General features: G+C 45.9%; 1 protein-coding gene across 2 annotated transcripts in view; it reads right to left on the reverse strand.

Moving 5' to 3' along the window:
* Positions 1-22,244, reverse strand: part of gria3b (glutamate receptor, ionotropic, AMPA 3b) — a 494,474-nt gene that overhangs the window by 393,078 nt on the left and 79,152 nt on the right. For both annotated transcript variants that reach the window (XM_070882006.1, XM_070882007.1), the window contains exon 3: positions 14,385-14,624. In XM_070882006.1, coding sequence (XP_070738107.1) covers positions 14,385-14,624 — 240 coding nt within the window. The remainder of the gene's footprint in view (positions 1-14,384; positions 14,625-22,244) is intronic.

Genomic DNA, 22,244 nt, shown 5'->3' on the forward strand with positions numbered 1-22,244 from the left:
TTTTTGCCCCAGCGCTAACCAGTCGCCAAATTTACCAGCCGGGTGCTAAATCCTGGACGCCCGGCATTATGCCCAAAAACAGCATTTAACACCCGTCCGCGGTGCTAACCAAGGTGCAAATGAGCTAAAAACCCAGGCCTTAAACTCTATTGTCCTGGTCAACCCCCTTAGTATGACTCCAATCTTTGCTCGCTGAAGTCCAAGGCCATAGATTTGAGTGTATCTGGTGCCCCACTGGTTTAATCATCGATCACAAGATCTAGGTGGGTCACATCAGTGCTATCAGGCCTCACTCTTTTCTGCCCAAACCGTTCACTATTTGATGGTCATCTTGAAGAGCAAAGATAACCTCTAGCTTCTTTTCTCCACTACTCACCATCTCGTTATATCCCTCAACTTGCTCTTCCACCTTCAGCTTAAACAAAAAGTGCAAGGAGCTCATGGACTTCTTTATCACTAAGATTGAGACCATTCATTTAGCTGGCTCTGCTGCTTCCTTCCTTCCCCATGTCAAACCTCCCCCAGGCTCCTCGCTGTCCTTGCACTCATTTATTTCCTATTTTTCCATATGCAATCACTGAGCTCACCTTGTATGAGACCCAGCTCCTGCTTCCTTCACCCTATTGGCACTAAACTGCTCACCACCCAACCTCCATTCTTGATCTCCATGCTAGCTGACATTTTAAGTTGTTCTGAGCCATCATCATCAACCCTTCCTCAAAAAACCCATCTCCGACCCCTCTGCCATTCCACCATTCCTTTCTTCTCTAAAGTTTTTGAATATGTATTTGCCTCTAAAATCAGTGCCCATCTTTCCCACAGATCCATGTTTGAACCTCTCCAATCAGGTTTCCATTTTTGCCAGAGCACTGAAATGGCTCAAACCAAAATTTCTGTGATTTTGACTGTGGTACATTTTTGTTCCTCATCCTCCTCAGCCTCTCTGCAACCTTTGACACCAACTTCTCTGATGCCTTTCATCCGTTGTCCAGTTCGGTGAGGCTGCCCTCGCTTGGTTTCAGTCTTGCTCATCCAATTGTAGCCAGATCATCTCCAGCAATGGTTTCTCTTTCCACCCCCATACTATTACCTCTGGAGTTCCCCAAGTATTTGTCCTCGGCATCCTACTCTTCATCATCTGTATTACTGCACATTGGCATCATCATCCGCAGATATAGGCTTAGCTTTTACATAAATGCTCTAGCTCTATCTCTCTATCATCTCTGTTAACCCCTCCATTGTCTCTACATTGTCAGACTGCTTGTTCATCATCCAGTCTTGTGAGTGCTGGAATTCCTTCCTGCTAAACACTGTGAAGACTGAAGCCATCATCTTCGGACCTTGCCACAACCTTTGTATCCTGGCTTCCGATTCCAATCTGCCTTCCCTGCCACTGTCTCAGGCGGTACCAGACTGTTCGCAACTGTGGTTTCCTATTTGACTTAAATTGAGCTCCTGACACCATATCTTCTCCATCACAAAGACCGCCTACTTCTCCCTCTAATATTGCCTACATCTAATGCACCTCAGCCCATCTGCTGCTGAAACCTTCTTCCTTGCCGTTTTCACTTCCAGACTCGACGATTCCAATGGTCTCTTGGCTAGCCTTCTACTCTCCACTCTCTAAACTTCAGCTCATCCAAAACCCTGCTCCCCATGTCCTATTCTACACCAAGCCCCAATCACTCATCACATCTGTTCTAACTGACCTACATTGGCTCCTAATTCCTCCAACACCTCTAATTTAAAATTCTCATCCTCGTGTTCAAAACCATTCATGGCCTCAATCTTCCCTATCTCTGTACCTCTTCACCAAACTCTATGTTCCTTTGACTCGAGGTTCTTGTGCATCCCCTCTTCCTTTGCCTGGCCTCTGGTGGTTGTGCTTTCAGCTGCGTAGGCCCCGTGCTCTGGAATTATTTCTCCCTAAGTCGTTCTGCCTCTCCATATTCCTCTCCTCCTTTCAGAAACATCTTAAAAACTCATGGGTCTTTAGCCAAGGTTTTGGTCAACCCTCCTGAAATTTGCTTCTTTGGCTTGACATTTATTTTTTGATTACACCTCTATGAAGAATTTTGAGACATATTTTTATCTTAAAAGAGGTGTAAATTTTGTAAGTTGTTGTAGAAGACAACAGAACTCATTTCAGAGGTGCAAAAAGATAAGAACATAAGAGCACAAGAAATAGGTTGGAGTAGGCTATTCGGCCCTTTGAGCCTGCACCATTATTCAATGAGATGGAGGGAAAACAGCCCCATCAAGTCATGCACTAATTTTTAGAAACAATGGCAGGCAATGATGATGTATGGTGAATCACATAATTAGTTTCCAGGGGCCCAAAATTTACCGTCCCCACAGAGTTTGGGCGGCTGATCAAAAAAAACAATCAGCCATCGTGGTCGGCTACTTTTCCCTCTCCGAGCCATATTCAGCTCGGCGGGGGTGGGGGGAGCGGGGAGAATTCAGCGGTGCTCACTTCCGCCGGAAACACTGGGGTGAAGCCGGAGTAAAGGAGAAGTTTCACGCTGTGAGAGGGAAGCAGCGGCCAGGCCACTGGAAAGTGGCCAAAACCAGGATTTGCAGCTATAAAAAGGTGGGAGTTCTTCAGGCAGTGCCCCGCCAGGTATTCAAGTCGGTGCTCGAACGCTACACCGCTGGAATGTTGCTGGGATCGGGGCCCTTTGGCAAGAAGTGCTGCTCAGAGGTTTTGACAAACTTTTGTAGAACTTTCACTTCTGACTGTTTAGTGGAGGCCTGTAGGCCTCATTGTGGGCTGCAGAGACCTGCTTGGCAGGGTACATCCTGAGTATGGGAGGAGTGTTGGGAGGGCGATACCTGGTACACCTGGTCAGACGCAGGGCGGCACGCAGGAGAAGGCATCGCCGTCAGCACCGTGCAGAGAGGCAGCGGGCAAGGGAGGCAGCAGCCATGACTGCACAACCGAAAAAAGGGCGTGCAGATGTGTGCAAACCTGCAGCTAGAGAGAGTGGCCAGGAGAGAGATGGCAGCAGGAGGAGGGTGAGGGAAGCTGACACCCCCCGCCTCCCTCCAAACACTGGGAGAGGATCCTTTCCAGCAAGAACCTCCACAGGAGTTCGAGAATGAGGAGGACGAGGGAGATGGCCAGCAGGCAGCTGCTGGGGAGGTGGCCAACGCACACGTGGGGGAAGGCGGTCATACCCTCAAAGGGTCTACAGACCTCAGTTCTCCTTCCTCCAGCTCACTGGTGAGCAATGCCTGCGAAGGCTATGATTTCGGATGGAAGTACTGAGGGAGCTCTGCACTGCCCTGCAAGAAGATCTGCAGCCTCAAACACGCCTCACGACCGTCCTCACCATGGAGACCAAGATCACCGTTGCTTTGAATTTTTATGTGATGGGGTCTTTCCAGTCTGCCACTGCAGATATTGGCAACATCTCCCAATTCTCAGCAGATCGGGGCATCCGGCAGGTCACAGATGCACTGTACAGGAGAAGGGTCCAGTACATCTCCTTCCCGATGACAAGGGACAAACAGGTGGAGCGGCAAGCCGGATTTGCCCATGTGGTAGGCTTCCCGAAGGTGCAGGGTGCCATTGACTGCACGCACATTGGACTGAGGGCGCCACATCATCACCCCGAGATCTTTGTGAACTGCATAGGCTTCCACTCGCTGAACGTGCAGCTCGTGTGTGACCACCAGTGTCGGATCCTACAGTTGATGCGAGGTACCCAGGCAGCAGCCATGATTCGTTTATTCTGCGCCAGATCAGTGTGCCCACTGTCTTCACCGGCCCGAATCAGGATTGCGGTTGGCTGCTTGGGGACAAGGGATATCCCCTGTCCATTTGGTTGCTCACTCCATTGCGGAACTCCAGGACAGTGCCAGAGCATGTGTGCAATGATGCTCATTGTGCCACCAGTGGCATCATCCAGCAATGCATTGGCATCCTCAAGCAGAGGTTCCAGTGCCTGGACCGCTCTGGTGGCACCTTGCAGTACTCTCCTCAATGGGTCTACATAAGAACATAAGAACATACGAATTAGGAACAGGAGTAGGCCATCTAGCCCCTAGAGCCTGCTCCGCCATTCAAAAAGATCATGGCTGATCTTACCCGCCCGCTCCCCATAACCCTTAATTCCCTTATTGATTAAAAATCTATCTATCTGTGATTTGAATACATTCAATGAGCTAGCCTCAACTGCTTCCTTGGGCAGAGAATTCCACAGATTCACAACCCTCTGGGAGAAGAAATTCCTTCTCAACTCGCTTTTAAATTGGCTCCCCCGTATTTTGAGGCTGTGCCCCCTAGTTCTAGTCTCCCCGACCAGTGGAAACAACCTCTCTGCCTCTATCTTGTCTATCTCTTTCATTATTTTAAATGTTTCTATATGATCACCCCTCATCCTTCTGAACTCCAACGAGTAAAGACCCAGTCTACTCAATCTATCATCATAAGGTAACCCCCTCATCTCCGGTATCAGCCTAGTGAATCGTCTCTGTACCCCCTCCAAAGCTAGTATATCCTTCCTTAAGTAAGGTGACCAAAAATGCACACAGTACTCCAGGTGCGGCCTCACCAATACCCTGCACAGTTGCAGCAGGACCTCCCTGCTTTAGTACTCCATCCCTCTCGCAATGAAGGCCAACATTCCATTCGCCTTCCTGATTACCTGCTGCACCTGCAAACTAATTTTTTGGGATTCATGCACAAGGACCCCCAGGTCCCTCTGCACTGCAGCATGTTGTAATTTCTCCCCATTCAAATAATATTCCCTTTTACTGTTTTTTTTTCCAAGGTGGATGACCTCACATTTTCCGACATTGTATTCCATCTGCCAAACCTTAGCCCATTCACTTAACCTATCTAAACCTTTTTGCAGCCTCTCTGTGTCCTCTACACAACCCGCTTTCCCACTAATCTTTGTGTCATCTGCAAATTTTGTTACACTACACTCTGTCCCCTCTTCCAGGTCATCTATGTATATTATAAACAGTTGTGGTCCCAGCACCGATCCCTGTGGCACACCGCTAACCACCGATTTCCAACCTGAAAAGGACCCATTTATCCCGGCTCTCTGCTTTCTGTTAGCCAGCCAATTCTCGATCCATGCTAATACATTTTCTCTGACTCTGGTACCTTTATCTTCTGCAGTAACCTTTTGTGTGGCACCTTATCGAATGCCTTTTGGAAATCTAAATACACCACATCCATCGGTACACCTCTATCCACCATGCTCGTTATATCCTCAAAGAATTCCAGTAAATTAGTTAAACATGATTTCCCCTTCATGAATCCATGTTGCGTCTGCTTGATTGCACTATTCCTATCTAGATGTCCTGCTATTTCTTCCTTAATGATAGCTTCAAGCATTTTTCCCATTACAGATGTTAAACTAACTGGCCTATAGTTACCTGCCTTTTGTCTGCCCTCTTTTTTAAACAGAGGCGTTACATTAGCTGCTTTCCAATCCGCTGGTACCTCCCCAGAGTCCAGAGAATTTTGGTAGATTATAACGAATGCATCTGCTCTAACTTCCGCCATCTCTTTTAATGCACTAGGATGCATTTCATCAGGACCAGGGGACTTGTCTACCTTGAGTCCCATTAGCCTCTCCAGCACTACCCCGCTAGTGATAGTGATTGTCTCAAGGTCCTCCCTTCCCACATTCCCGTGACCAGCAATTTTTGGCATGGTTTTTGTGTCTTCCACTGTGAAGACCGAAGCAAAATAATTGTTTAAGGTCTCAGCCATTTCCACATTTCCCATTATTAAATTCCCCTTCTCATCTTCTAAGGGACCAACATTTACTTTAGTCACTCTTTTCCGTTTTATATATCGGTAAAAGCTTTTACTATCTGTTTTTATGTTTTGCACAAGTTTACTTTCGTAATCTGTCTTTTCTTTCTTTTTTGCTTTCTTAGTCATTCTTTGCTGTCGTTTAAAATTTTCCCAATCCTCTAGTTTTCCACTAACCTTGGCCACCTTATACGCATTGGTTTTTAATTTGATGCTCTCCTTTATTTCCTTGGTTATCCACGGCTGGTTATCCCTTCTCTTACCGCCCTTCTTTTTCACTGGAATATATTTTTGTTGAGCACTATGAAAGAGCTCCTTAAAAGTCATCCACTGTTCCTCAATTGTGCCACCATTTAGTTTGTGTTCCCAGTCTACTTTAGCCAACTCTGTCCTCATCCCAGTGTGGCAGTGAGCTAGCTGCCTTCTTGAACTGCTTCTCATATGAGAGGGAGTGGTGCGGGGAAAGGAGGGGAAGAACGTGGTGCAGGTGTATAGAAGGTGGTGGTGGAAGAATGTGATCCAGGCCTTACAGAAAGTGAGAGAATGTGATCTATCTTCTCATATCGATCTCATTCGCTCCAATTTTAGACCTGGATCTCGTTCTTTCCTCCCTCCCCACTGTTCTCACTGTACTCCCTCCCGCAAACACGTTTCTCACCTTTTCCCCCATCCCCTGAACTTCTGACCTCTGCTCCCCAATCACCGAGTTCTTGACTTTCTCCCCCCTCTCCGAGCTCCTCCCTCGCCGAGCTCCTCTTTCTCCGAGCTCCCCTCGCCTCTCCTCCTCCATTCGATCCCCTCTCCTCTTCCCCTTCAAACCACTTTCCTCCCCTCCTTCAATTCCTTATCCTCCCCCCCTGATTGCCTCTCCTCTCCTCATCCCTTCAATCCCATCGCCTCCTCCACCTTCGATCCCCTCTCCTCTCCCCCCTTCAATCCCCTCATCTCTCCTCCCCCTTCGATCCCCACACCTCTCCTCCCCCCCTTCGATCCCCTCGAACTCTTCCCCCTTCGATCCCCTGGAGGATCCCCTCTCCTCTCTCTCCTGCACATCCGATCCCCTGACCTTCTCCGCACGGAGCCGAGGGAAGAGTGGTGGTGCGTTTTGGTACTGTGCATGCGCGACCAGTTCGAGTGTGCATGCACAGTACTAGTCAGGCACGCATGCGCAGAAAGAGTCAAAAATGGCGTGCAAATAATAGTGCCAAAGTCAAAAATTCTATCTGTAATGCAGAACAGTGCTTTCTATTAAATAAAACGCAACTTGTTCCTTGAGCATTGATAGGCACAAGCAGACACTGTAACGCTTGATTTTCTCGGCATTTTTATTTCAAAGATGAAGATATTTCTGTTCCTTATATTATGCAACATCCCCATTCAAATTTATTGGATGCAGGATAGAAAGTCAGAACACTTCAGTCATGAGAAAATCTGACACAACTTTGAGCAACAATGCGATGTGGACTGATGCCTTCAAAAACTCGCCTAGCTGAAACTATAGTTAGAATTTAGAAAAGTTATTATTTTTCACAATAAAAGCTTTAAATCTATTGAAGCTAATGGATCAAAAGGAGGGTCAAAACTCATCAGATCACGTGATTCTATTTATAGATAAAGGGCTGGACTTTGGCCATTTTGGATTTCGGGGTGTTAATCGTGGCGGGGCATTAAAATTAGCGCCTGAAAATAGTCTGCACCTTCGACTGCACATTTTGGCGGAAAAGTAAGTTGGAGGAGCATTGGCGTTAAGCTTTGTGCGCCCGAGCTGAAACTTGCGTCGTTAAAGGAGGCGACCATTTTGCGCATGCACAATTTTTTTTTCATTTGTTTTTTCCCGGTCGCAAATGCTAATGCAGGGCATGACAGCTTCCTGTGCACAAGCACATATAAACTGCCGCACTTCAGCCACTTCTACAGAAATGGAGGAGCAGGAGAGAAGGCAGCGTGTCAGGCACTTCACCAATGAAACGAGTCAAGTCTTAGTGAATGCAGGGGAGAGGAGAGGTCCTCAATCCATCTTGCTGGGGGAGCCAGACCTCTCCCACCTGTTTTTAAGAGACTGAGGGACATTGCTCCGGAGGTGTCTGCTGCAGACACTGTGCCCAGAACTGCCACACAGTGTCGTAAAAAGTTCAACGACCTTAATAAGATCGTCAGGGTGAGTACCATTTGCATTTATGTATGCCTCCATGACTTCTATCATGAATCTCACACAATAATAAAGTTTTTCATGCATATGGTCCCACTCAACAGTCTGTGGGGTAGCTGTCACAAGAAAGATGAAGACTTCTGCACCCTTTCACTTCTAATGATCCATGCACATAAACTCAATTATTTACATCCTTCCTCACAATACATTCCCACTGCTGCTATGCCTTTCAGAAAGATCACCTACAGCCCCCATGTTACATCCCTCTAACCTCCTAACAAGTCCTCATGAAGCACATGCAACATGCAAACAGTTTGAACAGAAGCCCCTAGAACATTCACACAGTATCCTCTATTTTTCTATGGTAGGCATATGTGGCACAACAGCAGAGAAACCCTTTCTGAATCCTTCCTATTTTTCTCTTTGCAGTCGAAGCACTCCAACAACAGGAGGGAGCAGCTACGCACAGGTGGAGGGCCGCCCCAATTATTACCACTGATTGATGTCGAGGTGCACCAGACAGGACAGTTGCCGGGGGCGATGCTGAGCCCCCTTCAGGTACTGAGTATATGTAAATGGATAGAGCGACTCAAGAGACTGCATTAAGACATATAATGAAATGGCGGTGGGCCTTCAAATGAACATGTACTTTCCACATGTCACCCTGCCCCCTCCCCTGCTGCAAACCACACGTCTGATGTTTTGTGCTTGCAGATGACCAGCCACAAGCACAGCAACCTTCAAGGGAGCCCTCTACATCTGGTCATGAGGGAGACGATGAGGGAGGGGACGAGAGTGTTCTGCCTGAGCCTCAGAGCCCACCAGTTGCCCCATCTGGCCTCACTACATCTGTGGAGGAGGCGGATTTCCCGGGCTTTGAGGAGTCCGAGCCTCCTCCCCCCAGTTGCCTACAGCAACGCAGTGCGAGAGAGGATTCTCGCAGGCCAGCTCTCCGGAGGGTGAGTCGGCAAAGTCTGTCTGCTCAATGACAGGAAAACATGGAACTGGATGGTGGAAATGTCCAGGAAAAACTCAGGCATGCACCACGACGTTATGGATGTATTGGGACAGATCCCACAAAGCATCAACAAGCTTACTGCAACTGTTGCGGAGACAGCGTCACAGGTTGTCAGTGTGACTTGGGAGTCCAGCGAGGCCATCATTGGCCACACACAGAGGCTGGTGGCCTCGAGCAGCGACAGTACGGTTCCAGAGTGTGTGGCGCGTGCCCTTGATCATGTCGCAGACTTGGGTGCATCGCAGGCAATAAGCTATGCTTCAGCTTGGTCAAGCGATGCAGTCCAATGGGGCAGGGCAGAGCAGAAGCAAACCAGCAAGTTGTGTAGATACATGGAGAGTCAGTGGCTCCCAGGAAATGGAAGGTGCTGTCCTTCCTCAGGATGACTGCATTCTAGCTCCCACCACTGACTCGCCAACCATACACCATAAACGGTTGACACCCCAGCCACCAGCGACTGCACCCGCCGATGATGAGACGCAGCAGTCCGCAGCCAGGCCTTCCAGGTCAAGAACTGGTCCAGGGCGTCCTTAGACGCCGTCTGCATTGTCTGACCTCCCCAACACAGCGGCCCTCGAGCAGCCTTGTTGTAGGCACTGAGGCCTCACTGAGGAGGAGCAGCAGGCAGGGGAAGCGGTTGAAGGGAAGCGGGGGTGGGGTTGGGACGGGGGGGAGTGAGGAGTGTGGATTAAGGCTTGGCACAAATTTGTGCTTATGGATGTATGTACAATTGTAAAAATTGTTCATAGGTGTGTGATAACAATGGACTCATCTTGAATTGTCTTGCTGCAGGAAGCTGTTTACTGTTTATTTACATTTTATTCACTGCAGGAAGCAGTTTTGTGTTGATTTACTTTTACTTTAACCATTGTATAGTTTTTGTTTTGGCGGGTTACATTGTTATTCATGTCTATAAAAATGTTTGTTTGACCTTTGCCATTGGTGTCTTGTGTCTCATTGCAGAATTAAGTGTAGATTTGCCGGCATGGTGGCATAGAGCAGCGCGCCAATGCTGAAACCCCATCTTCCCCATTCAAGCAAGCCAATCAATGATTAGCTGGCGACATAAGGGCCTTGCTGCGGCCACAGCTCCACGCTGCCTTTCCTGTCGTTGTGGTCTCACTGCAACGGGTTCGTCACCAGGCTCCTTTTCCTCGTTCTCATCCTCCTCCTCCTCCTGAGGTGGTCCTACAATCCCCACTGGAAATGCCTGGCCCTTCATGATGGCTAAGTTGTGTAGCATGCAACACATGACAGTGAATTCAGAGACCTGTTGAGGGGAGTATTGAAGGCTGCCTCCAGGCATCGGAAGCACTGCTTGAGTACGGCAATTGTCAGTCCGTTGTTGTTGCGGGTGGCTGCATGTCTCCCATTATAGTTCTGCACGACTTCCGTGGCAGGGTTCCGAAGGGGTCATGAACTAAGTGGCCAGGCCGAATCCTTTGTCCCCACTCAGCCAGCCCTGGCCTTGTCTTTGTCGCTGAAACATTCATGAGACACTGCTCTCATGCAAGATGAAAGCATCATGTATGCTCTCTGGGTAGCAGGCATTCACTGTGAGGAAGCACTGTGTGTGGTCGCAGGCCAACTGTACATTTCTGAAGACCTTTGCATTGTGTAATGGTGCTCGCAAGATGACATGTGTGCTGTCAATGGCACCTTGAACCTTGGGGAAGCCTGCAAATCGTCCAAACCCGAGAGCCCTCTCATTCTGGCTGTTCCTGCTTATTGGAACTTTATGAAGTCCATTCTGCATGCATACAGTGCCCTTGTTAACTAGCGGATGCAGCAATGTGCAGCGTGTTGCACATATCCCCTGCTGCTGTCTGGAAGGAGCCAGAGGCATAGAAGGCCATCGTCACAATCACCTTCACCTCGACGGTCAGCACAGTCCTGTTTGGTGCTGGTAGCTGTAGGTCTGCCTGTAGGAGCTGGTGTATCTCTGTCAGCCTTCTTTTCAGAAGCACAGCCTTTTAACGCACTGTGCCTCAGAGATGTGGAGGTATGAGCGATGTTCCCTGTAAACCCGTGGGGCGTAATGCCTCCTCCCCATACGTCTGCAACCTCTTCAAATCCGTGGGCCAACATGGCCAAGAACCCTTCTTCCAGCTTGAAGCCGCCTACCAATAGCAAATAGCATGATACGCTGGCGAACTAATATTGCTCCCATTGAAATCTCTCATTGACCTTGTTGGCAAAGTGTCGTGGCACATAAAAGCACTGTGTGCAACTCACAGCCTCACGCAGCGTTCTGCACGCAAGCGTAGCAGTGACTGACAACTGCGAAATAAGATTCTCCAGCCTCCATTTAAATATGGCGCCAGTAGCACCTGCTGCATCCTGGGACCACCTTTTTTTTTCAGGCGTTTCCTGGGGCAGTCGTTAAATGAGGCGTTAAAGCCAAAAGTTCCATCCGGGGCACTAGCACAGCGTTACACGATGACTGATGGCATAATCATGCTGAAAACGGAGGGCAGGGTGGTAAGTTTTTGTACCGGCGCTAACCAATAGCCAAATCTTCTGGCCTGGTGCTAAATCCTGGACGCCTGGCATCACGCCCAGAAACAGCATTTAACGGCCCGTGCTAAACCAGGCGCAAAATAGCCAAAAATGCAGCCCAAATTATTTCAAAATATCTGTTCCCTATCTGATAATTAGAAGGATGGGATGCATCCAAATTGAGGGAAAAAGTAGAATTAGTATTGACACAATCATTAACAACCAGATTACTTGAATACTGAGAGCATTTTGACAGATTCCAAAGGGGAGATTTTCCACTGCCGGCCGCGCCTTTCTCACATAGAATTAATACTGTAACATTTCCACGGTTCTTCCTATAACAAGATATTTAGAACTGCACACAATACATACATCAACATTATCACCTTGCTTTCATATTCAGTCCGCCTAAATAACAACACACTGCATTTCAAAGGAATTCATTATGTGTGATGTGTTTTAAGATGCTTCCGAGCCATGATAAGGTACGATATGAATGCAAGTATTTGTCTTCTATTACTTAAGCTAAAACTGAGGATGTTTCATAAATTACATCATTAAAGTTGTATAAACCCCAGAGTCCCATTTTCCTTTTCTTTTCTACCTGCACTCCCATCTTTATAGCCTTTGACATCTGGAACCCTAGATCTCACTCTTTCATCCTGTTAAGAACCTTAGGCCTGGAATTTTCTCTATGTGATTTACACTGCTATTGCTCCTTGATGAACATTGTAGCCAGCAGAAGGAGTTACATGCAGGCTTCCAAGGTAAGCTCACCTATTGGTGCAAGCATTGGTGTAAAACCCATGCACAATCCATGCACAGGCATCTTCTACCCTTTAGTATGTAGTTCGGGACCTAGATTGTCATGTCCCTCATTGAAACACCTGTGAACTCATCCCTTTTTGGTGTGAAAGCAGGTCATCCTCGATACGAGGGACTGCCTAATACTAATACTAAAACCCATGTAAAATGGGCGCGAGCAACTGACCTATTAGAAAACTTCTGTGCAGCCTTTTAAAAGCACTATTCAGCCTGTGCTCTACAACAACATTCTGGGGAACAAACAGGTGCAGTGTTTCACTTACATTTTCACTTTCACTCCAAGCCCTACCAAAGAAGACTGAAGGCAGGAGACACAGACTCCTGGGCATGTGTATGGGTGTGTGTGCCACAAAGCCTGTGCACCTGGAGAGAGATGACACTTTACTCCCAGGATTGCAGAACAGTGCCATAATAAGTTCAATGACCAGATCAGGACAGGCAAGGTAATGCACTGACCACATTCCCCCTTTCTTCCTAGCCCATCCTGGGCGGCACGCATACTGCACCCTCTTAAATCAACACTTACACAACTAACCCTTTACACTGCCCTCTGGTTAAGGGCATCTCTAACTCTATGACTACACAGCTGCTATAACAAACAAGAACACTCTTGCACAACCTCAGATACCTGTATCTCCGCTTTAACGTCTGTATACCCCCCACATCTCTTATTTTGTTTCTCCTCCGCCACTTTGCACACACTCCTCAATTGTCAGCCTTACCGTCATTTACTCAGCTGTTAGCAGGAGAAGTTGGCGCCAGATGCTTGCTAAAGGCAGAACACCAGAAGGGTCATTCTCATCTTGAAACCCCTCACCCACTACAAGAACAAGGCCATGTGTGGGTATTCACTCAGCTATTGCAAGATCGACACCAGGTTAGTAACTGAGCACCTTTAGTTAGGATCAGTCCCATATCAGGATATAGGACATCATATTTGCTCCATTCTCCCCTTAAATATGAAATCCTTTTGTCTGCTTTTATGTACACTGTAATAACTATTATATATACTACAATCTTCAGCCAGAAATGCCAAGTGGATGATCCTTCACAGCCTCTGCATGAGGTCTCCACCATCACAGATGCCAGTCTTTAGACAATTTGATTTACTCAATGCGATATCAAGAAATGGCTGAGTGCACTGGACACAGCAAAGGCTCCAGGTCCTGAAGACATCCCAACTGTTGTGTTAAAGATATTGCTCCAGAGCTAGTTTTAGCTAGCTGTTACAGAATAGCTACAACACTGGCATCTACCCGACAATGTGGCAAATTGCCTAGATATGACCTGTCCACAAAAAGCAGGACAAATACAACCCAGCAAATTACTACCCCATTAGCCTACTTCCAATCCTCAGAAAACTGATGGAAGATGTTGTTAACAGTGCTATCAAGTGTCACTTACTCATCAATAACCTGCTCACTGATGCTCAGTTTGGGTTCCGCTAAAATTGCTCAACTCCTGACCTTATTGTAGCCATGGTCCAAACATGGACACAAGAGCTGAATTCCAGAGGTGAGGTGAGAGTGACATCAAGGCAGTATTAACTCAGTGTGAGTTGGCTTACTTTGGGGAGGAGAGGGTCTCAAACCATTTGGTCTTCGTGCACTTGGGTGCCAGATCAAAATCAGACTCTGACCTATACTGTCACTTTGTGTGTCAATGAGCATCTGAAAGTAGAAAAGTGACAGTATAACTGCAGTCCCTATAGACTACCACAAACATCAAACCTGATCAATTGAAATAACTTCAAATTTGAACAACCAAAATAAAATTGTTTCCTGCACTATACTATTTTAAGACTTACTGTAACTTATTTCTTTCAACAGTTCTGGTGTTTAATGAAAGCCAAGTTTTCAAATTCCTTAGCAACTGATGGGACAGAATTATCAGGGAATACATGAATTTCAAACATGAATTATAAATAGTTTTTGAATGACATGTTTTGTACCAAAATAATTAGTTACACTTGGATATGCAGATTTCCTGGCACTTTTCCCCCAGTGGTTACTAGCTTTAAGCAAAAGTGAAACTTCATAACCAATCATAGTCTAAGGCATGCATAAATACCTTAGCAAAATGAAAACAAAACTGCTTTGAGTAACACTGCTCACCTCTGTCTGTGTCATACAGATAGACAAATCTCTCCCATTTGTAGTGGGTAAGAAGGCTTAAGAGTGCTCCTTGCAGCGGTGGCCTCAGTTGAATGACAAACTGAACTTCTCCTTCTGTAGGAAAGCTTGGAGTGATGAAGGATGTGTGTAGTGCTCCACAGAAAGATGTCAGCGTGTTCACAGATCTCTTATCATAGAATCCAAAAATGGCATAAACTCCTTTGGAATACTGTGAACAGACTGAAAGAAAAGAGCCTCGTTAGTTTTTGTGAGCATCACATTGACAGCAGAACTTCCATTATCTGTATTCCAAATTATCTGCCATCCCGATTATTTTGGCAGGACAAAGCACACATTTCAAACTAGAAAATTAGCAAAAGTTGACCAACAATTTAAAAAAAGCTGCCATTGCCTCCAAAAAGCTGACAATTCAAGAATGATGCAGGGAGGCAAGTAATGAACAACATAGCTTAAGTAATAGGACAATATTTATTTTTCTTGGAGGAAAAAAATGTGCAAGTACATGAAAGCCTTAAAGAAAATCCAAATGTTGAAGGTATAAAAAAGTTGACGGTATAAAATTAGTGATCTCAAGGACTCCAGGTCTTCAGGACTATGATCACCTGAAACAAATTTTTATATAATCTGAAACATTAATAAGTCTTTTCTGCTATACTTTTCCATTTATTAAGAGGAATAGAAAGAGTATTAGGAGTATATTAAAACTGTAAGTGTTGTAGCAGTGCATAAGTGTCTTTATTTCAATGATGTGAATTATACTTTTATCAATTATTTCTGATTATTGTACTTCACCAAATCTATACTTGAAAACCTTGAGTGATATTTATATTTCTTATTTTAAATTAAGAATTTAATTGAAATTAAATCATATTGGGAGAAAATTCACATTGTTCACTATTTATAGTGAAATCTTACATACTTGTTTTAGATTTGGCTATAGTGAACAGAGGAACCCCTGTAGATTCATTTGAATTAGGATGTATCCACATTCAAATTGATTGGTACTTGTCCTACCTCAAAGTACCATTATCAAACAGGAAAATTAATATTTAAAGTTTAACAAGGTGTTCTGAAGACTGAATAAGAAACAGACTGAAATAAAGTATTGATCGTTACCATGTACAATATTTATTAATATCCTTCTGTCTATTTTCCAGTACCAGTATATATTCTTTTTGTTATCCTTTCTACTTTGTTAAAATAACACACAATATCCTTGGCTTTATACAATTATACACACCAGTGCAGTACTGAGGGAGTGCTACACTGCAGGAGGTTCCAGGCTGTCTTTTGGATGAGATATTAAACCGAGGCCCTGTCTGCTCTCTCAGGTAGGCATAAAAGATCCTATGGCACTGTTTTGAAGAAGGGCAAGGGAGTTATTCCCGGTATCCTGGCCATTGTTTATTCCTCAATCAACATCACTAAATCAGATTATTTGGACATTATCATATTGCTGTTTATGGGAGCTTGCTGTGAGCAAATTGGCTGCCATGTTTCCTACATTACAACACGAACTACAGTTCAAAAAAAGTACAGGTTGAACGTCCCTTATACTGAACCCTCGGGACCTAGCCTGTTCGGGATAAGAGATTTTTCTGGATGAGGGGTGGTCATGTTAAATTGGATGGTACAGATACTGAGCAAGAGGATATCAGCGCTGACTGGCTTGGGGTTGGGAGTGCGGCAGAGAGATCATGGTCGGAGCGTCGGGGAGGGGGGGTGGCGGTGGATCACGGGGTCAGGCCAGCGATTGCGGGAGTCGGCAACGAGGAAGAACTTCAATTTGTTAATTTGTTCAGTTTCTTCACGTCGGAGTTCGCACATGTGCCACCCGGTGGCCGGGAATGGTTTTGGACGAGGGGTGGTTTTGGATAAGAGAGTTCTGGATAAGGGAGGTTCAACCTGTACTTCATTGATGGTAAACTGCTTTGTGAGCTCCGGTGATCGTGAAAGGTGCTATACAAATGCGTCTTTCTTTCTTCATAAAAAGAGGCATAGGGTGAGAAATTCGGGTTGTTTGCGCCTCCCATTAGCGGGGCGCAAATTACTTTTCACCCGGGCGTGGCGCCACTATCGATTCCTGCCAAATTCCGCAGGAGTTTAGCGGTAGCCGGTAGCAGCCTCCTCCGCTGTGCCGGCGATGACAACATAATCACCATGCGCAGCGACATGTTTTCGCAACGGAGCGAAAATTCGGGAGCATCCTCGAACCTGTGCCGGGCGATGCCAGCAACAGCTTCGGGGAGTGCGTACCGGGCTGTGGGCCACTCGCGGGGTGCTAGTTAAAGGGGAGGTGGTGCTTTAAAAAAATTGTTCGACTTAGCGGCCTGTTGCATGGTGGATAAATACATAAGAACATAAGAACTAGGAGCAGGAGTAGGCCATTTGGCCCCTCAAACCTGCTCTGCCATCTAATATCATGGCTGATCTACCACAACTCCACTTCCCTGCACTATCCCCATAATCCTTGATTCCTTTAATATCCAAAAATCTAGCTATCTCTGTCTTGAATATACTCAACGACTGAGCCTTCACAGCCCTCTGGGTAGAGAATTCCCAAGATTCACCACCCTCTGAGTGAAGACTTTTCTCCTCATCTCAGTCCTAAATGGCTGACCCCTTATTCTGAAACTGTGACCCCTGATTCTCGAATCCCCAACCAGAGGAAACATCCTCCCTGCATCTACCCTGTCAAGCCCTGTAACAAGTTTGTATGTTTCAATGAGATCACCTCTCATTATTTTAAACTCTAGAGAATATAGGCCTAGTCTACTCAATCTCTCCTCATATGACAATCCTCCCATCTCAGGAATCATTCTGGTGAACCTTCGTTACATTCCCTCTATGGCAAGTATATCCTTCCTTAGGTAACGAGATCACGGGGCTGAAATTGCCCACTACCCGAAACGAGTCGCACCTACCGCTCTTGGGAATTGGCACCTACCAATTCATGGGATGGCCAAACTGGAGAAATTCAGTACTTCATGCCTTTTTTTTGGAGCGGGGTGGAAGTGGCCTCATCATCGGGGCGGAAGCGGGGGCACGGCGGAGTGGCCATCACTAGCGGGGTGGAAATGGGGGTGCCAGGCTGACTGTTGGCAGCCCGGCCGAACTCGCGGCCATAATTGTCGGCCCGACAAAAAAAAAAACAACATGGTGTCACCGGCAGTGCCATCTCCCATTTAAAGGCAGCCTTGCCGCCAAGCCACATAAAGGGTACTGACAGCAAAAGCAGTGGCGCCGATCCCGCGGGACAATTCCGGGAAAGAGCCAATTTCCCACGGGGCAATTTCGGGAAGGAGTGGCCGCCGGTCGGTAAGGGTTCGGCGCGTGCACGCCGCAGTGAGAAAACGGGCGGAGCGGTACCGTACACCGCTCACAACTGGAGGAAGGGCAATTTAAAAAATGGTGCTCTTCCGCAGAGACTTGGTGACCATTCCACACGGCGGCCACGGGCCTTATAGAAATGGTCAATTTCAGCCACCACAACTGTATACAATACTCCAGGCGTGTTCTCACCAGGGTCCTATATAATTGCAGTAAGACGTCTTTACTCTTTACTCAAATCCTTTTGTAATAAAGGCCAACACACCATTTACTTTCTTAATAACTTGCTGTACCTGCATGTTAACTTTCAGTGATTTGTGTACAAGGACACCCAGGTCTCTCTGAACACCAACATTTCCCAATCTCTCACCATTTAAAAAATACTCTGCTTTTCTATTTTTCCGACCAAAGTGGATAACTTCACATTTCTCCATATTATATTCCATTTGCCATGTTCTTTCCCACTCATTTAACGGGGTCCGTGCCACGATCTTGCAGCCTGGCACTCCGCTTGGTTGCTGGGCTGATGCCATGGCACCCCGCTCCCCGATGGTCCAGGTCGGGACTTGCAGAGTCGACAGCTTGGCCTTCCCCTTTAAATCAGGGGAGGGCCCTTTCCACGTGGCAGCACTACGCGTCCCACCTCGGATTCCTTATGTCCTGCTCGTGCTCCACTCGCTTTGGGGGGCGGCAACCCCAATATCGCGAGCGGTGCTGGACCTTCGCACCTGCCACAGGAAATCCCGCCTCACGGCTGTTACTGCCCCCAAATGGGGGCAATTTCACCCCCCATAGAGTACAAAATCAAGGAAGTTGCACTGAACTTTTCAAAATCATTGGTAACGCCCCAGCTGGAGTATTCTGCCCAATTTTGGGCACCACACTTTAAGAAGGACGTCGAGGCAGTGGAGAGGTTAGAATCATAGAAAATTTACCACACAGAAGGAGGCCGTTCGGCCTATCATATCTGTGCCGGTCGAAAAAGTGTTACCCAGCCTAATCCTACCTTCCAGCACTAGGTCCGTAGCCCTGTAGGTTACGGCTCTTTAAGTGCACGTCCAAGTATCTTTTAAATGTGATGAGAGTTTCTGCCTCTACCACCCTTTCAGGCAGTGAGTTCCAGACTCCCACCACCCTCTCAAGAAATGTTTCCTCATCTCCCCTCTAATCCTTCTACCAACTACTTTAAATCTATGCCCCCTGGTTATTGACCCCTCTGCTAAGGGAAATAGGTCCTTCCTAGCCACTTTATCTAGGCCCCTCATAATTTTATACACCTCAATTAAATGCAATCACATCCTTCCTGTTATGTGGTGACCAGAACTGCATGCAGTACTCTAGCTGTGGCCTAACTAGTGTTGTATACAGTTCCAGAATAACTCCCTTCTCTTGTATTCTATGCCTCGGCTAATAATGGGAAAGCATTCTGTATGCTTTTTTAATTACTTTATTGACCTATCCTGGTTCCTTTCAGGATTTGTGGACATATACTCCAAGGTCCCTCTGTTCCTCCACACTGCTCAGTATCCTCCCATGTATTGTGTATTCCCTTGACTTGTTGCCCCTTCCTAAATGCATGACCTCACACTTTTCTGGATTGAATTCCATTCGCCACTTTTCTGCCCAACTGACCAGTTCATCGATATCTTCCTGCAGCCTAGTGCATTCCTCCTCACTGTCAACCACACAGCCAATTTTTGTATCATCTGCAAATTTCTTTATCATGTTCCCTACATTTAATTCTAAATCTTTAATATATACTTCAAAAAGTAAAGGACTTAATACTGAGCCCTGTGGAACCCCACTGGAAACAGCCTTCCAGTCACAAAAACTCCCCTCAACCATTACCCTTTGCTTCCTGCCACTGAGCTAATTTTGGATCCAATTTGCTACTCTCCCTTGGATTCCATGAGCTTTTACTTTTTTGATCAGCCTATCATGTGGAACCTTGTCAAAAGCCTTGCTAAAATTCATGTAAACTTCATCAAACACACTGCCCTCATCGACCTTCCTTGTTGCCTCCTCAAAAAACTCAAACAAGTAAGTGAGACACAACATTCCCTTAACAAATCCATGCTGACTGTCCTTGATTAATCTGTGTCTTTCTAAATGAAGGCTTATACTGTCCCTCAGAAATAATTCCAGTAATTTACCCACCACCGATGTTAAATTAACTGGTGTGCAATTGCTCGCTTTATCCCTTCCTCCCTTTTTGAACAATGGTACAACGTTAGCAGTTCTCCAATCGTCTGGCACAACTCCTGTAGGATTGAAAAATGATGGTCAGAGCCTCCGCAATTTCCTCCCTTGCAGACGAGATTTAGAGAGGCTGTAGAATGGTGCCAGGGATTTAGTTACGTGGACAGACTAGAGAAGTTGGAGTTGTTTTCCTTAGGGCAGAGATGGTTAAGGGAAGATTTAAAATCATGAAGGGTTTTGATAGAGGAAATAAGAAGAAATTGTTTCTAGTGGCAGAATGATCAGTATCCAGAGGAAGCAGAAATTAAGCTGCTTCAAAATTTTCTCTTCACATGGAGGGTAGCACCCAGCCTCCACTTTGTCATGTATGTACATACTGTTTGTAGCCACCAGATGGTGTCATTGTTGGAGGCCACTGAGCAGCACGCACATGGTGCTACTCTGGTATAAAAGGCCAGCCATTTTGTGAGTCAGGCACTTTGGGCCGAATAAAGCAGAAACAAGGTTGTACCTTGTTCAGTTAACAGTATTCGGTTTGTACCTTTATTGCACACATAACACACTTTGTGCCTCTACTCAACAGTATAGTCAAAATCAGCAAATCAGTGCTTGACCTCAGGCAGAAAAAAAAAGCAAGCCACCATGTATTGCAGCTTCAACACACAGCACTATTGTGCTGCTTCTTCTGCTCTTTTGAAACTTAACGATTACTGTACACTTTGTGAATTGTATTGAAGTATGGGACATGCACTGAATTTTTTATTTACTTATTCTTTAATCTCTTTATTGAATTTTTTCTCTATCTTGTGGCACATAACAACAATGACTTGCATTTATATGGAGCCTTCAACATAGTTAAACCTCCCAAGGTGCATTAAAGGAGGGTTATCAGAACAAATTTAACACCAAACTACATAAGGATCTATTAGAGCAAGCTTGTTCAAAGAGGTAGATTTTAAGGAACGTCTTAAAGTAGGGAAGGGTGATACAGAGAAGGAGAGGTTTAGGCAGGGAATTTCAGAGCTTGCGGCCTTGACAGCTGAAGGTAATGATTGTGACTTTAATAGAATTTCAGACAAAGTAAACAAGAGTTTATAACTTTCTGTTGTATTTGGTAGGTTAGTAGGACCATTTGTAATGTTGCAATGAGAATATCCATTGAAGAAAATGCATTAAAGAAAATAATTTGCTGCTGGAGATTTTGGTCGACATTTTAAGAATGCAAGGCCAGAGTATTCAGCTTTATTTACATGTTCATTGCTGCATGGAAGAGGCAAAGAGATCAGAATTAGAGAATCACAGCTTCCTATAAATGTTTGATGAGAGAACAGCAGTAAATGAGGAGGAACATCAGAGTAAGATATCTAACTACAAACATGAAAAGAAGAGGAGAAGGCCTGGTGTTGCATTAAACTAGGATAAACAAAACCAAAGTCCAAATAAGTCTCATGGTGAGTTCACTGAAATGGAGACAAAATTGCAATTAACTAATTTCACCCCGAGAAGCCTGCTTCAATAGTGTCATAATTTTACAAAACAGAACATTTTGTGGTCATTATTTTTCTCATCTACAAGCCTTTCTTGTTCAATGGCTTTGACAAATTTTAACTTCAGATTGAGTAGATCTGACTCACCCCCTCCCCAAACCTACATTCGAAATGTAAATGTTTATCTATTTAGCATTCAGTATACCTTTCTGCAACATGTACCTGGTATTGAATTGTTTAGGCAGCAGATAAACAGGTTTTAGTTTCTTTTTGAACACACAAGCTTCAAATCACCCTTCGCAATATATTAGTGTAAGAACTCGCTCCATTATAAGATTGAACAAAGGGATTTCATATAAATGTGCTAAGCGTTTGTTCTGCCAGAGGGACAAGTACAAGGCATCGTGGCAACACCCTCGCTCCAAGCACTGGCACCTGTTCGACTACGTCATCGTTCGAGCAAGAGAGCGCAAGGGCGTGCGCATCATGATAGGAGCTGATGACTGCTGGCTGGACTACCGCCTAATCCATTCCGTCATCAACATCAATATAGCCCCAAAGCGACAACGGCAACAGAAGCAGTGCTGCAGAAAAATCAGCGCCGGTCCACTCAAAGACCCAGCTAAGAGAGCCCTATGCAGTTCGCGCCTCACTGCTAACCTGGTGACCCTTGACGATCCCGAGACGCAGAGTGCCCACAGCACTTGGTCTGCCCTCCAGGCCACCATAACCAGCGCCTGTGAAGAGACTCTCGGTCACTCAACCAGGAAACACCAGGACTGGTTTGAAGAGAATGACTAGGAGATCCGAGAGCTAATAAATT

This window comes from Pristiophorus japonicus, chromosome 6 (assembly GCF_044704955.1).
Source record: "Pristiophorus japonicus isolate sPriJap1 chromosome 6, sPriJap1.hap1, whole genome shotgun sequence".
NCBI lineage: Eukaryota > Metazoa > Chordata > Chondrichthyes > Pristiophoridae > Pristiophorus > Pristiophorus japonicus.